Source organism: Hemiscyllium ocellatum, chromosome 2 (genome assembly GCF_020745735.1).
Source record: "Hemiscyllium ocellatum isolate sHemOce1 chromosome 2, sHemOce1.pat.X.cur, whole genome shotgun sequence".
Taxonomy (NCBI): Eukaryota; Metazoa; Chordata; class Chondrichthyes; order Orectolobiformes; family Hemiscylliidae; genus Hemiscyllium; species Hemiscyllium ocellatum.
Genome location: NC_083402.1, coordinates 71,434,880 through 71,452,020, shown reverse-complemented (window position 1 = coordinate 71,452,020; position 17,141 = coordinate 71,434,880). Strand labels below are relative to the sequence as shown.

At 38.7% G+C, this 17,141-nt stretch overlaps 1 protein-coding gene across 7 annotated transcripts in view; it reads right to left on the bottom strand.

The window, feature by feature from the left end:
* Positions 1-238: 238 nt before the first annotated feature.
* The window catches only part of dmxl1 (Dmx-like 1), a 223,220-nt gene continuing 206,317 nt past the window's right edge, over positions 239-17,141 (bottom strand). For all 7 annotated transcript variants that reach the window (XM_060837582.1, XM_060837607.1, XM_060837615.1 and 4 more), the window contains 5 exons: positions 15,863-15,946; positions 15,661-15,752; positions 6,525-6,577; positions 4,413-4,630; positions 239-3,239 (listed from right to left, as the gene is read on the bottom strand). In XM_060837582.1, the coding sequence (XP_060693565.1) occupies positions 3,006-3,239; positions 4,413-4,630; positions 6,525-6,577; positions 15,661-15,752; positions 15,863-15,946 (681 nt within the window). In that variant the 3' untranslated portion in view covers positions 239-3,005. The remainder of the gene's footprint in view (positions 3,240-4,412; positions 4,631-6,524; positions 6,578-15,660; positions 15,753-15,862; positions 15,947-17,141) is intronic.

The window sequence follows — 17,141 nt, the reverse complement described above, 5'->3', positions numbered from 1 at the left end:
TCTGACTTCCTGAATTAATGCAAATGCATTGTTTAGTAATTTGAATCAAGAAACTGTGAATTTAAGTAGAGTATTTAGGAAGGGTTGCCACTGATAAATAAAGCTGGTGCTGCTGCATGTATTTAGAAATATGACATGGGTTGACTAAAGAAACACTATCATAAATTACAAGGTCAACAATGAAATGGTCCATATTACACATTCAATAAGAACTACATCAAAATGTTTTCTTTGTTTCTGTAGTTGTTTTATTGAAACAATTATTTATGTTACGTACAACACGATTGACAATTTTGTTTGAAGAAAAGTCAGTACAGTCAGCATCTAACAGAAGCTGAGCACCAGTGATTTCAAAGGTGGGATTACATATTCCTTCCATTATGATTCAAAGCAAAAGGCTAATTTTTACTTGTAGAAGGTGCTGAATCTAAAAACTTTGGACAATGTAAAGTAATTGATGATGATTACCAAGTGCAGTTTTCTTTGAAATTAATTACAGAATATTCCATATAAATTGTAAAGAGGAAAATTCTCAGATTTACTAATAGCATTTCATAAATAACTTTAATAAAATTAGTACATTTATTGCACAATGAAAATGAAAATGTTTTCCTTCCATATTTTCCTTTCTATTGTTGTACTCTTACCTTTTAAATAAACAAACCCATTAAAATTAGTTGTACAAATAAATGTTTTAAAGGAAAGACGAAATATCCTGAGTATATAACAAACAAAAATACCTACTAAATAAGCTCTTTATACATATCAGGATTAATGGAAATGCTTACATGCAGTGTCTATTTACTAAGATATTTGCAAAGCAAGAATTCATATAATTGATGAAATTAACAGGTACATTAAACTGTGATCAGTTAAAATGAATGTGCATTTGATAGCACTTAGTCTAATATTCCATACACTCTAGAATATGCTAAGTATTAAAAAGTAAACCCATTGCAAAATCTAATGATTTTATTCTCCTCTAAGCAATCCATAAAATATTTTATTTGTTTTACACCCAGGTTATAATACCCATAGAAAAGCCATTCACAATAAATGAACTATTACAATCTTTAAACATAAAATGGTTATTCCCAATATTGAGTGCACATGTAATAGTCGCAAATAAATTTTTCCCCCACAAAGCAGTGATAATTATTCTAGTATTTGATGCAATGAGAGAAAGTTTTTGAACTGTACAAGGTTTGATCTGTTTTGCAGTATACTTGATATCTGGATCTTGTAATGAAGTAATTGCTTTATGACTAAACTATCATTGCTATTCCCTAATCTTAACTGAACCTTTAGCTCGTCTGAATGAAAGGTATTTACCTTTTTAATATAAGTGAATTGATTTGCACAAAAAGAGTTAGATGAAACACATGTTAAAATGACATTTGACTTTGATAAATAGATCAGTAAGCTAAAGGTGTAGCTTTATGTTTTTCAACCTGTCTTCAATCAGTTTTGATCAGTGAAAGTGGGCAAGAATTTCTTGTGTGGAAAAGGAATGAAAACAATAAGATGGCCAAGTAACCCTGTGTTCATTTGTGTATATCTCTTTAGCTGACACCAGGATGATGAAGTCAGTCTACAAGAAAACTGTTATGCTACTCTCATTGCTAATTGGTGGGAAACATCCAAAAATAAAAGATTTAATTTAAAAATCAAAAATGTGGAAATATTGTGTTTCTAAACAGGAATGCCAATTATAATTATTTATAACATATGTTCAGATAAACATTAAATGCTGACGTGGGTTCAAAAGTTATCTTAAATGATTACTCCTTAAACACATTCCACATTTAGTCACCCTATCAATGGATAACCAATTGTAATGCATATATATGCGCAACTTTTACTTTGACATGTCTTGGTGACAAAAAGAAAAGTCATTAGTCTGATTTTGGATTTTTTCCAACAAGTATTGCATTTAAACATATAACCATATAAAACAAATCTTTTAAAAGAAACAAAACTCTGCATATCATTAATTTTTTTCATCTGAGAATGTTAAAGGTAATTGTTCAACATTGAACTGACTGCCTCACTGCAGCATTCAAATATTTTCTAACATTGCCAGAATGAAGTTTTAACTACATTGTTTAGGTCAAATAATGTTTTAAAACCATTTACTGTTACATCAGCACAATATAGGATAGATCTTTGTGATCATGATGGGTTATTGATTATTAAATTTGAATACTGAGTAATCTTGACTCGACTGCAATACATCCATTATTAGACTGACACATAGTGGGATTGGAAGTAAGGACTATTTGTTGTTCCCCATGGCTGTGTACACTTGCACACAAAAAAAGATAATTTTGATATTAGTGTCTTAGTGGAAGAACCATTTAAGCTTTCGTGGGTTATATTTACAGATCTATTTCAAGACGAAGCTTTGTAAAAAAATGTTATTTTCCATTTTGTTGTAAAATGCTGTGCAAGGTTGGTTTTAATTCTCCCTTGCCACAAACTCCTGGAACACTAGCTACTTTCTCTTGCTTGAAGAGTTTACGCAAAACTAAGTATTAATTGCTTGTATTTCAGAGGCTAAGGCAAAAAAATAAGGAATGCTCACAGTTCAAATGATAACTTCATTGTGTACAAAACTCTTAATACAAGCATAAAAAAGATAATTATTGTACCTTCTATTTTATTCTCTTGAAAGCACTGTACATTTTGACACTTCAAAAAAAAATACGGCACCTGTATCAATAGAGAAAAGCTTTTTTTTCAGCAGCAACATATTTATCTTATTGTACAATAGAATTACTTTATTCATCCATTTTGACACATTTAGATTCAATAATTCCTAGATTTAATTCACAAAATTTTAAGCTTACAATCTTCTTAAGGCATCAGTGCATTAAGAAAGAAGAAATTCGACTTGAGCTCAACATACATCTCCATATGACACCAGTGTTCTCTTAACACAAAATCAGACCTACAAAAATAGATCTCAGTGTACTGAGTCAAAGGGCTCTGTGACAAGACTATTATCATAATATAAATCTAACATCATCTTGCCAGATATCTAACTTGCCACTTCCTGTGCTAAAACGATCTGGCAGGACACGCATCTTCATTGTGCCGTCAGCTCCACACGAGAACATGTGATTTGCTGGACCAGTCTCTATCTGCATGACTCCCGTTCCTATGTTTCTGAAGAGTGACTGTCGAGCATGTTCATTTGAGAATGTGTGAATCAGGTTGTAAGTAGACAAACTCCAAACCTAAAAATGACAGCAATCTCATGAGAATTTTGAATAAACAAAATTTAAAAAGTTTATTGCAAGGCAAGTTTACAAACTTTTCTAATCCTCCCAGTCAGAGCCATGCAGCATGAAAAAAGACCCTTTGGTCCAACCATAATCTATGCTGACCATCCTCCCAAACTAAACTAGTCCCACTTACCTACATTTGGCCCATATCCCTCCAAGTATTTATCCCAATGTCTCTTGAACATTGTAATTGTACCTGTATCCACCACTTTCTCTGGAACTTCATTCCACACATGAACATTGTAGTTAAACTTCTTTCTGGCATTGTGTAAAAAAAATTGCCCCATTTCTTTTTAAAAATCTTTCTCCTCTCACCTTAAAAATATGTCCCCTATTCTTGAAATTCCTTACTCTAGGGAAAAGACACTTACCATTCACCTTATCTATACCCCGCATGATTTTATAAACTTCTACAAGGTCACCCCTTAACCTCCTAGGCTCCAGGGAAAGAAAGACTCCCGCCTAAATCAAAATGTTAAGATCATGGGGCTGGAGATGTCAACCATAGCCCATTCTATTTGTTGAAGCCCCATGAAAAGTACATATCTTACCCAATAAAATCAAACTTACTGCAATTACATATTTCAGCATAAATAGTAATTTACCAAAATGACTATATGAGAAGGCAAAAGGTACCACATGAATGAAGTCAATGGGATAAGTAAATACTGCCTGTACGTTAAAGTGAATGCAGGAGCAATAGGGCATTAGCAGGCGAGAAGTAGAACTTTGCTGGAGACTGAAAAAAAATTGAAATCCACAGGAGGACGACAGGAAATAGCCTGTGATCTTTGAAATTGTGAATATTAAAATTATGAACAGATACTGATTCACAACATGGAGCGAGCTTAATTAGTTCATGTACTTCATGCACTAACCAATCCTCTCTAAAATACAACATTTTGTTTGCTCCTGCCTCAAACAGAGGTACAGGTGCTAACATATTTTTTAGCTATTCTCTCCAGAAAATATTTGTGATACTTCAAGATTCCTAGTTTGCACTGAGAAAAAGTATCTTAAGCCACTTAAGTAAATTGATCCTGGATTGAACATAAGGTATTTTTAGGATTATAATGTGTGTCAGTATTATTTTAAATACACAAATGATACTTTCAATATTTTTACCTTCATATTACCCTCAGCAGACCCAGTAATGAAGTAGTCCTCTGCTGTATCTACAGCAATCGCTTTTATAGGTGAATCGTGTGCCTGAAAGGTTTGACGCAGCAGTCGCTGATGTAGATCAAATATACAAACGTAACCCTTTCTTCCACCAGATATCAAAAGTTGCTGCTTTGATACATATGCCAAAACGGTGGCTCCACTGTCATGACAGGTGAAAGCTGGAATACAAAAACTATAGTGAATCAGGTGCCTTGTTTTATGGATTGGCTGGCAGACCTATACACATTGCTACAAACCCTGCTGAGAATACAAACTAGTTAAATGACAATTCGCATTGGTTTGGAGCCTGTAATAAAAACTCAAAACAAATTGGATTAAAACTTTTGAACTTGTTGAATTTTATATTTTATTTTACAGATCAATTGATACACTAGATAACAAAAGATAAATCATTTTGGCAATTTAAAAGACTGTGTTCTGTGTAATATCGAATGAGCCAGTGAATAGAAGAACACACTTCTGAATGACACTGAGCAGAGCTCATGCTTATACACAAACTCAGAGCACTGCATAGTCTCAGAATTGTACATTTATTGTAATATAACTCAATTTAATGTGTAGTTTGACAAGAACTATTAGCAACTGCAAAACTGGTATACTGTACTTATAACGTGATAGTTGTGCATTTGTGCATGGTGTTATGGTAATGGACTGAAGGGAGAGTTCCTTACCTCAGTCTGAACGCGACAGGAAGATGGATCTTATCAGGCTGATAACATTTTCTTAAAACTGCTTTAATGCTATGCAAAACCCATGTCAGTGTCACAGGTATCTGATGCACAAGTCTCACATTGCTGAGGCCCAGCCCAAAATATATGCACTCTACTCATTAAAATCTATGTCAGGGAGACCTAATTTAAAAGCAAAAAAAAAAGGATTCTGGCTGCTGGATTTCATGAATTCTGCATTAAGCTTGTATGCTGTAAGTCAAGTTTGAATTTATTGTTTTGCCAACATCGAACCAATCTAGACAATTTGACGTTGGGGATATAAAAAAGGCAGGCACTTGAAAATCAGACAGAGCAACTGCCTTCAACACTGATCCAAGAAATTAGGAATCACTCTCTATCAAAAGGTACCTCTTCATATGAAACATACTCGCAGTTAAAAGAAAGATGACTATCCAGGGAGAGCATCAGCCCAAACATAGACACCGAAGATGACAGCTGTTGTGCAATTTTGAAATTAGGTTGATATAATTTTAATAAGCATTTTATTGGAACAGTATATTGTTATATAGTTGAAGGGAGATAGTAAACAGTTAAAAAGAAAGTGGGGGCTTAGAGTTGTTGTTTAATGTTCACTTTCAGAGTTAAAGAATAAATTGATTTTATTTTCTTTAAACAGTGCAACTTGGGAGTTCTCCGTCACTCGTTTTTACAGATTACGAGGCAAGGTGAGCTTTTCTGGGTGCTTGATTTAATTAACAAAAGGGTTCACCACCCATGTCATAATACTGTATTCAGTAATATCCTGCATTAAGTAGATATTTAAATTATATTTGCGTGTGTACCTTACACTATAAAACATTAAACTATTTACAATTACCCCAACAAAACTAAAATTCTACAAGACAGTCACACTCTGCAGAGTCTAAACTGAATTAAATATACCACAGAATATATCTGACACTGTCTTATTAAAAAATTTGCATTGATAAAGTCCATTTAAAGTAGCAAAACATTACAAGGTGACTAAAAGGATATTATCAGACAGTTTAATACTGAGCCACAAAGGAATATTAGACTAGAGATAAAAAGTTTGGCCATAGGTAAAAGTTTATGGTGTTTTCAAGGAGAAAGCAAAAGGTGAATGCACAAGAGGTATACAGAGTTCCAGAGTCTGGGTGTCAGCAGATGAACCATGTAGTATAACGTGATCTTTTAAATAAACTGTGCAAGTAATAACATGCATCATTTGCTGAAGATCACAAAATATTACACTCAACTCATTTTTTCAATTGTTCTGAATTACTTATTCAACAATAGCCTATACAGTTTCATTGTAAATACTATTGGGAATTTGACACCATGCATTTTCTACTAAACTCACCATGAACTAGACTATTGGCTTGTGGCACAAGTGTATCCCAGAGGCAGATATTCCTAGATGGGAAGAAAAAATAATTGTGATAAAAATATTTTGTACCATCAACTTCCATAAGCTCATCTTTCTGTTTTGCAAAAAGGTCAATCAAACTTGTGTGGCTAACATTTGTAGCCAGGTCCTGTGCTGTGAACTCAATGTTTCTTTTAATTAAAAGATAATTGTCACAGTGTTTCGTTAGCTTCTAAATAGATTTCACCAATACAAGGGGGAAAAAAAATCCAGACAAGACATGAAAGAAAATTAGTGTAGAGAAAAAAAATTAGTGTCGAGAAAGAAATGCACAGATAGATTGGAGAATAACCAACTGAAAAGTACTGTGTAGATACAAACATCAAAAATATACAGAGATTCATAGAGTTGTCACAATGCAGGTGACATTCAGCCCATCTTACCTGCACCAGTTATCTGTGCATTTTAACTAAGTGCTTTTCCCACAGCCATGCACATATTCAATCAGAAACAATTGTCCAATATTCTCTTCGATGCTTCAATAGAACCTGCCTCCATCATACTTTCGACCACTGTATTCCACACCTTAGCTACTGTGAAAATGTTTTCTCACCTTGCATTTACTGGTTTTGAAAAACACTTAAAATGTGCCCTCTGGCTCTTGATCCATTTAGGAGGGGGAGCGGTTTATGCCTATTCATTCTGTCCAGACTCTTCATGATTTTGCAAACCCCTCTTAGCTGTCTCTCCAAGGTAAAAACAGTGCCAACCTCTTCAATCATTCCTTAGAACTGAAATGTTTCATCCTTGGAATCATTCTCATAAACCTCTTCTGCACTTCAGCCAATGTATTCACATTCTTCCTGTAGTGTGGTGCCCAGAACACCACACAATATTGCAGCGGACATCTAACTAACGATTCACCAAATTTCAACATAAAACACCCTGCTCTGAAACTCTGTCCCTATTTATGAAGTAGAGAATGTTCTATGCTTTATGAACAACTTTCTCTCTACATGTGCTTCTTACTTTCAAGGTCTTCTGTACTTATACACAGAGGTTGCTCTGTTTGTGCACACCTTTTAGAAAGTTACCCTTTCCAGGACGGCAGTGAAGTAGCAGCGCTGCTTGCAGGTTCTTGCCCAGGGCTCATCTGCTTCCATCTGCTTGCTTTCTTATTTATTCTTTTTACTTCTGCTCTTTTTCTTTTGTTTTTCTTTTTTATAAATTTTAATTTTCTTTGGTGTGTTAGTTGGCAGCATCAGTATGGCAGTGAGTGTGCCATGCATTGAGTGGTGGCAGCCTCTCGACAATCAGAGATAGCAGAGGTAGCAGACGCTTGGTAGGATGGCAGCCTGACTTGGCAGGAGAAAGTGAGGACTGCAAATACTGGAGATCAGAGCTGAAAATGTGTTGCTGCAAAAGCGCAGCAGGTCAGGCAGCATCCAAGGAGCAGAAGAATCGATATTTCGGGCATGAGCCCTTCTTCATTCCTTTTCCAGCAACACATTTTCAGCCTGACTTGGCAGCAGAGCCAGTGATTCCTGGTTTCAGAAGGCCCAGAGCAGGGACTCCTAGTGTTGGCCAGATAGTGGCTGCCGCATGGTAGGCAGAGACTGGGGATTCCTGGTGTCATCAAGACAGCTGTAGAGCCAGGGAAATCTGATTGCAGTCATGGTAGGCCCAGAGCAGGGACTCCTGGACATGTGCAAGGTAGCAGTGGCAGCAGCACCAGAGATTCCAAATCAATCCAAGTTTTTTTCATGGGACTACTAACTTGATCCCAAATAATGGTTGCTAGAGGTTCTCCCACTTTGAAAGTTAAATTGACTGGTCATAAATGTTGTGTCAATGTTTTCAATTCTCCCTATTCCTCATGCACAACCACCAGAATCCAGACAGATTCCAAAGATAACTGTCACTGCCTCTTCAATTTCCAGTCTTGCTTCCTTCAATATCCTTTAATGCATCTCATTGGTTTTGGTTTTGACAATTTTTGTAACAAATTCTTCTCATCAATTTTAAACACTTTAGTTATTCCTCCCTAGTCATTGTCACCTGGGCACTATTTGCCATTTAGGTAAAGACAGATGCAAAATGTTCATTTACTACCTCAGCATTTCTCTTCCCTCAAAGGTGTCAATCCCTTTCCTGACTCTATTCCTACTTGTACAATCCTTTTCTTACTGATATACTTTAAGACGATTCTGGGGTTTTTAAAATGTTAGTTGCCAGCCTTTATTCATTGTGCCTCCTTGGCTTATATTTGTTTTTCCAACTTCCTTCCAAACCATGTGAATTCAGTTTGGTTTTCAAATGTATTTACCATGCAACAATTCAATTTGTATTTCTTTTATTATTTTCTAGGGAGGTCAGGATTTGCTTGTCCTACATTTTCTTTGAGGGAATACACCTTGACTGTATCCAAATCAACTCCTCTTTGAGGGTAACTGGTTGTCCAGCCATTGTTCTTCTTGGTAAAAACAATGACTGCAGATGCTGGAAACCAGATTCTGGATGAGTGGTGCTGGAAGAGCACGGCAGTTCAGGCAGCATCCAAGGAGCAGCGAAATCGACGTTTCGGGCAAAAACCCTTCATCAGGAATAAAGCATTGTTCTTCCTGCCCATCTTGGGTTCCAGTTGATCTGACCTAGCTCTTACCCCACTGAAGTCTGTTCTCTACCAGTTGTTCATTCTCATTCTGGATTGATCATAGTCATTTTCTACCGTCTTCCTAAACCTGACAATACAATGATCACTCACTTGATCCAAGTGGCTTACTTCGTTCCATAACTGGATCTACCTGCGCCTTGTATTGTAATGGACACAGTTGTAAGAAATTAGGAGAAAGTGAGGAGTGCAGATGGAGCTCAGAGTCAAGAGTGTAGTGTTGGAAAAGCACGGCAGGTCAGGCAGCATCCGAGCAGCAGGGGAATCGACATTTCAGGCATAAGCCCTTCATCAGGAATGAGGCTTGTGGGTCAAGGCTGGGTTTGGAGGGGAAAGGTAGCTGGGAAATCGATAGGTATATGAAGGAGGGAGAGAAGGTGATAAGTCAGAGGAAGGACTGGTCTGGAGGGCGGTGCAGAGCTGGAGGTTCAAGACTGGGATAATGTGTGGGGAGGGGAAATGGGGAAGCTGTTGAAATCCACATTTATCCCATGGGGTTGCAGGGTTCCAAGGCAGAATATGAGGTGGTTTTCTTCCTCCAGACGTTGGGTGGTAATGGTTTGGCAATGGAGACGGCCCAGGACCTGCATGTCCTGGTTGGAGTAGGCGGGGGAGTTGAAATGTTCAGCCACGGGCCAGTGGGGTTGGTGGGTGCGGGTTCCCAGAGATGTTCTCGGAAACAATCTGCAAGAAGGCGTCCTAACTCCCCAATGTAGAGGTGACCACATCTGGCGCAATGGATGCACTAGACGATATTGGTAGAGGTACAGGTAAATTTCTGATGTATGTGGAAGAATCCCTTGGGGCCTTGGACAGAGGTGAGGGGAGTGATGTGGGCACAGGTTTTGCACTTCCTGCAGAGGCAGGGAAAGTTGCCAGGAGAGGGTGTGTGGGTGTGGACCTGACAAGGGAATCATGGAGGGAATGGTCTTTTTGGAATGCTGATAGGGGTAGGAAGGGAAATATATCACTAGTAGTGGGATCAGTTTGAAGGTGGCGGAAGTGGTGGAGGATGGTGCTATGTATGTGGAGGGAGGTGGGGTGGAAGGTGGTTCTGTCCTTGTTGCATTGGGAGGGGAAGGGTTCAAGGACATTGGTGCATGAAATGAGGGAGATGCACAGGAGGGCATCGTCAACTATGTGGGAAGGGAAGTCGCAATCATGGAGGGAAGTGGCCATCCGGGACTTTGAGGCGGAATTGGTCATCTGGGAAAAGGTGCTGCTAAGTTGCAGGACTTGGGAATACGGGATGGCGTTTTCACATGAGGTAGTTGTGGGAGTCAGTGGGCTTGTAGTATACAACTGTGGTTAATCAGTCACCAAAGACAGTGATGGAGAGGACCAGGAAGGGGAGGGAGGTTTCCAAGATGGTCCAGGTGAACTTGAGGTCTGGGTGGAAGGTGTTGGTAAAGTTGATGCACTGTTCAACCTCCTTGTGGGAGTACAAGGCAGCACTGATACAGTCATCAATATAGCAGAGGAACAGCTGGGGGTGGTGCCAGTGTAACTGGACTGTTCCACATATCCAACAAACAGGCAGACATAGCTGGGTCCTCTGCTGGAGCTCATGGCTACCCCTTTGATTTGGAGGAAGTGGAAGGATTGGAAGGAGAAGTTGTTGAAGGTGAGGACCAGTTCAGCCAGGTGGATGAGGGCATCGGTGTGATTTACACATGAAAGAAGTGAAACTATCACTGTATTCTAACAAATGAAAGGCTTAACAGACAATCAATTTTTCAAAGTATAATTTCAGTTACATCACACTGCAAATTTTGCTATAAATTCTGTGTTACGATTGAGCCCTCCACTATCACCTGATGAAGGAGCGTCGCTCCGAAAGCTAGTGTGCTTCCAATTAAACCTGTTGGACTATAACCTGGTTTTGTGAGATTTTTAACATCGGGGGGAGGGTACTAGTTGGACAGCATGAGTGTTAGAAACGGAGGGCTTGGAGATTGATGTGTACAGGGACTGGATGCCCATGTGAACAGGGGAAACGAAAATCTTGGAGGAGGAGAAGGGCATGGGGCTGTCACGAATGTAGGTGGGGAGTTCCTGAGCTAAGGGGGACAGGACAGTGTCAAGGCAGGAAGAGAGGAGTTCAGTGGGACCGGCGCAGGCTGAGACATGGGTGGACTGGGGCAGTCAGGTTTTGAATCTTCTGAAGAAGGCAGAATCAGGTAGTGTGGGGTTCACAGACAGGGAGGTTGGAGATTGTGGATGAGCAGGAGAATTGACGTTTCGGGCATAAGCCCTTCATCAGAATAAGGTTTGTGGGTCAGGGCTGAGAGATAAATGAGAGGGGAGGTGGGGTTGGGGAGAAGGCAGCTGGGAAAGATATAGGTGGATAAATGTAAGGGAGAAGGTGATAGGTCGGGGGGGGTCAGAGATAGGTCAACAAATACTTCCCCTCACTATTCCCTATAGTACCATTATCCTAGTCATATATGGGCAATTAAAAGCCACTTTATAACTGATGTTTACACCTCTCTAATAATTTCCTTGAAATTCTTTCTTCCATCCTTCTTGCTCAGCTGATGAGAATAGAACTTATTCTTTATCTCTAGCCAAATCAATCTGTGCCTGAAATTGTGGAAACATCCCCTTTATCCAGGACTGCAATGCTCTCCTTAACCAAAAATGCCATTGCCTCCTTTTCCGCTCCGCCCTTCCCTACCTTTTCTGAACACTGCCCTTTCATAAAGCAGGTCTTTGTTATCAATTTATCATCTCACACAGCAACAGGTCTGTAAATCTCTAATCTTATTAGCTAGATTTACTGTGCAAGCAATGTAAACTTGATTTAGACTTAATGACTTTCTTTTTTTTTAAAACACGGAATCCACTTTTTTCATTTGCTATTCTCTATTTTAATGCTCTGTGCATTTCCCACCCTGTATTACTTTCTAATGAGCTCTCCCACTTGCCCGCATCTTGCTGAGTTAGTTTAAACCTTCAGATTCAAACTTGTTTGGCTTGTACTGGTACCATCACTCCATAGCGCCAGTCTCAGTGGCCATTGTCTCTTTCCTTGGACATGTTATCCATGCAATTCTCTCCCTCAAGCATGCACCTCAGCAATTATGGCTGCTATGTGGATTCCAAAACCAGAAACTCATGCTTGTGCACTTGGTGACACTTCCTTCACGAGTTTTTTTTAAGTGTCAAGAAGTATTAATGAAACACATTCCACTACTACATGCTAAATCCAACTTATTTGTTGCATCAGTGAAACTTCTCCAAATTTGGAAATCCAGACACCCACATTTCTGAACTCTTGTTAAGTCACGAAGCCTGGAGAGAATCTAGATGAAAGACGAAGTACTGCTTTCAAAGCTTACATTGATTAAATATCACCCCTTCAGCAAAATAATAAGGCATCACTGATAGCATTTTCAAACAACATTCACTTTGCAATAACCCACTTGTTAAAGCTCTGCACTATTCTGCTTGACTCCAAATGACTCATCCCACCTCCATCTTAGCCTGCTTGGCACACCCTCCTCATTCCTGAAGAAGGGCTTATGCCCGAAACATTGATTCCTTTGCTCCTTGGATGCTGCCTGACCTGCTGCGCTTTTCCAGCAACATTTTTCAGCTCATCCCACCTCCATCATTATACAAGTATTCTGAAACTATTTTAATTCCAATGATAACGAAATGTGATGGTCCTTAATATCAGGGCAGCATTTGAGTGTTGCATCAAAGGAGCCTTTGCAACTTTGGAATCAATAGGAAGCTAGATGATAGCATTCCACTTGCTGAAGTTATCCCTAGCTCAAATAAAGATACAGTTTTGGCTGTTGGAAACCAATTAACATAGCCTTGAGCCATGGCTGCAGGAGTTCACTGCAATATCTCAATCCAACCATGTTCAGCTGCTTCAATGACTCATCTAACCAAAAGGTCAAAAATAAAGATGCTTACTTTGCATTTTGTTTCTGCCTTTTTCCATGTTTTTCTTTTTCCCTGATTTTGCATTTGTTTGATTGCTAGGAAGCCATTCACACCTCATCTAGACAAATGCTTTGTGTCCATATTTCAACCATTAAAAGTCTCTTTGCACACGTACACCATAACCCCCCTTTTTTAAAATGTAACCCTTTTTCTGTATTCGATCCTATCATAGTTTGTACCTCCTGCTCAAAACCTTCCTCACTTTCTTCACTATTGAAGAGTCATTGACCTGAAATCTTCAGCATTTCCAGCACTTGCTGCTTTTATTTCTAATTGCCAGCAACTATTTTAGTTTGATATTCTGGTATTGAGCAGATTTCTCTTTTTATATATAGACAGGACATCCCTGTACACTTTTCCACATTGTCAGTTGATACTGGTACTGTAGCTATACTGAATAAATTGGCTTGTTTGGCATAAAGGTCTGCAGCACTAGAACCAGGATGTTGTCATGAGTTTCATGGAGTGAACGGAGTTGGCTGAAAATGGACATGAGGTATTGGGACCTCAGGATACGGCGGAGGTGAAATTGCTTTCATTTTGTCTTTTATATAAAAAAAAACTCTGAAGACAACGTGTACAGCATTGGCAAAATATTGCCCACCTCCAACTGCCATTAATTTGAGTGGCTAGGATATTTCAGAGGTGAAATCAAGATCTTATGAACTACAATTATTCTAGCAGTAGACCAGGAGTTGTGCACAGATCAAGTCAGGTGACATGGTTGAATGGACTGGATGACAGTTAACAATAGTTTAATGGTGACATATTCTAACTTTTAATTTGATCATTTTTGAAAGAATTTATTAAACCAGCTGTCATGATGCAATTCAAACCCATACCCCCAGAGCATTAACCTGGACCTCTGGATTAACTAATCCAGAGTTACGAACACCATCTTCCCTGTATGCTGCTTTCATTTCAGAGTATACACTATCTGATTGCTTCATGAAGTTGCATTTCTTTTTCAAGAATGTTCTTATACACTTCTTTTTGAACCCAGCTAGTCTCTTGAGTTGAAGCTACCTGTAGAAGCAGAGAAATGCCAGGCTACTAGATTTCTAATAACAGTGAAGTAAAGTTCTGTTGCTTTTGATGACACAGTGCTTTGTGGATGCCTGGTTTTGAATCCATCTTAAATACCATGGTGGAAGAGACACACAACACAATCCTCAATGTGTAGTCAAGGTTTTGGACAGGATCTTCTGGTCTCAGAAAGTAAATGGGGGGGCAGGATGACATTTATTGAGACAAGGAAGTGGTGTACTGCTTTCACATGTTTTCCTGCCTCCAACAGAGTTAAGTTCTGGGCTGACCTTCTTACTTGACCACTAACCGAGGCCTTTAAGTGACCAAAGAATGATCACCTCAGTATCTGAGCCCACCGCTGCTGGGATTAACCCAACAGTAAGTGAGTCTGCCAATAGGTTGCCTTCCCAGCAAGGAAACATAATAGACTGCGTAGGGGACTTGATCCAACATACTCAGAGCCTGATCAAGGGCAACTATGTAGGACAAAGGAATGGCGCAGAAAACTGCCTTGCTCGTTCTCTTGGGGACCTCATCCCTTCACCAAATAAATCATTTACTTTTGGCCTGGATTCTTGGTCTCTTGGGCTTTGTATCTGGCAGCAGCCATGGCTTTCTATACAGCACTGCTTTCATTCCACACTGGTAGTAATACTGAACTCAAGGACTTGGGCCTCTGCCTCAAACTCTGCACCCTCACCTGCAATTCCACAGACTTTCTCTAAATGGGATGATCGAGAATCATCACAAAATCTGTGACCCATCAGACCAAGTTTAATTTTCAAATCTACATACTCTCCATCACAGTATCTCAATCGCTTTGGTGCCTACTTCAGCTCCTGCTGGGATATTTAAATGTTGGTAAGTTGTTTATTAAGACCACCATAAGACAACTAATTCTATTCAAAACCAATGATCCTTCATATGCACTGTCAGTTAATACTGATTAGGAGCAGGAATCCCTGTTGGCAATGATTTCCCCCTACCTTAATCAGACCATAAATGGCCAACCAAATGTAGATTAGATCGAATTAACATACTTTTATCTTTCTGGTTCCGTAGCACTTGATGAACAATCAGATCATTCTGAGTAAATACTGGAGATCACCAATGGAACAGGAAAGAAATACAATTAAAAAAGGTAAATGGTTTAGAAAAGAAGCCAGACAGCGAGGAGAAATTTGCTTACAAAGTTTAGTGCAAGGCTAAAAAAATACTTAGGAGATGATACTACTTAATAAGACGACGATTGATCTGAACGATCATTAACAGAATGTGTCTTCTGGTGTAAAATAAGTGTTCTCAAGATCTGACAAGTTTCTTATGAAAGTTACTGGACTGACATAGTCAGTAAAAATGTGCAGGGATGGAAATTACCACAACAAGTACAGTGTGACATTAGAAAGTGAAAGTAAAAGCAAAGGCTGAAATATCTCTGAGTCGTACCAAGAAATATGCTTTAGTTAATCTTACCTGTTGTCACTAGATTGTCCAGCTGTTGCTATTAAAGTAGATGAACTAACAAAAACAAAATCATTTGCAGTCTTGTTATGGCACTGCCAGGTCTGAAAGATAAAATTTTAAGAACCTATGAATATACAATATGTTAATAAGTTCCATCATGCTATTAACATATTGAATTTAAACAGAAAAATGAAGTTAATTATCAGCTCACCAGATAAGGTTTGGGTGTAGCTCCTAAAGCAACTGGGCTTGTTTGCCAGAAGCTCAAGAATCCATCACCATCAACAATTCCAAACTGATAAAAAGACATGATTACATATCTTATTAGTCTAAAAGGACTACATTTGTTTGCATTTTTATGCAGGCCATTAATGCTAGTTTTTGGCATGAACGTTTAAAGTTTTTGAAAATAGTATACTGAAACATCAAGCAGGTCAAATATCTTGCTTGCTACACTACTTGAGAAGACTTGAAAATTCAACTATAAAGTGAGAGACTGGATTCACATGCTACTCAGGTGAATGTGTGTCAGGTTATAAAACCACTACGTAAAAGCAAGTTAACGTATAAAGACATTGCAGCAAAAGGGAAAGCCCAAAGTCCAAATAGAGGAGGAACATTTAGGAAGGATGATTAAAACCTGGCTGCAAATTTGAGCTTTTAACAAGATGGGAGAGGGTGCAAGGTAAGGGAGAGTATCTTGAGGTTAAGACCTATGCTGCTGAAAACATGACTTTCAAAAGAGGGGCATGATCTACAACAGGAAAGAGATGGTAAGTGCTAAGAGAGTGAATCGTAAGATCAGAGAAGGTTACAGAAGATTGGATTTAAACATAAGGCTAAAAATTTATTGCATTGGAAAATCAGGAGTCTGCACAGATCACCAAAAACAGGAGTGGGAAATGAATGAGAATAAACACAAGATAGTTAACTGCATCTGTATTAGGTCAGCTGACATTTACAACGGCCGAGGATGGGGAATTGGGCACAAGAGTAGTGTGGTCCAGTTAAACGGCAACTGCATAAAACAGGATTTCATTTGAAGATGGGACATAATGGAGTCAGTGGTGGATGATTATTTGGAGATAGAAGAAGCCACTATCCCAAGCGGAACTTGTTCCCACAGTAGTGGATAATGCTGCCAAAGGCAACATGCAAATGAGGAAGAGTTTAAGGATAAATCCTTGAGATTCTTGACAGCAAAGCAATTAGAAAGGTCCTTGCTTGGGATGTTCTAGCTTTGATAAAATAGGCAAAAGGAGGGGATTGAACTTAATGTTTGGTTTGGTGACAAGTTCAAGGGGACAATGGAAAAAAAAAGTACGAGCATTTGAAATTTATGGGGAAAGTAACAGAGACATAATGCATTGCAAACTAGTGGAGTTTGCAACAATCCAATGGCTTTCATGGTTACTTCTCTCTGCACTTCAAAATTTTGATTAATTTACAATTCATGATGCTTCATTTGACAAGTACAAAAATTACACTTC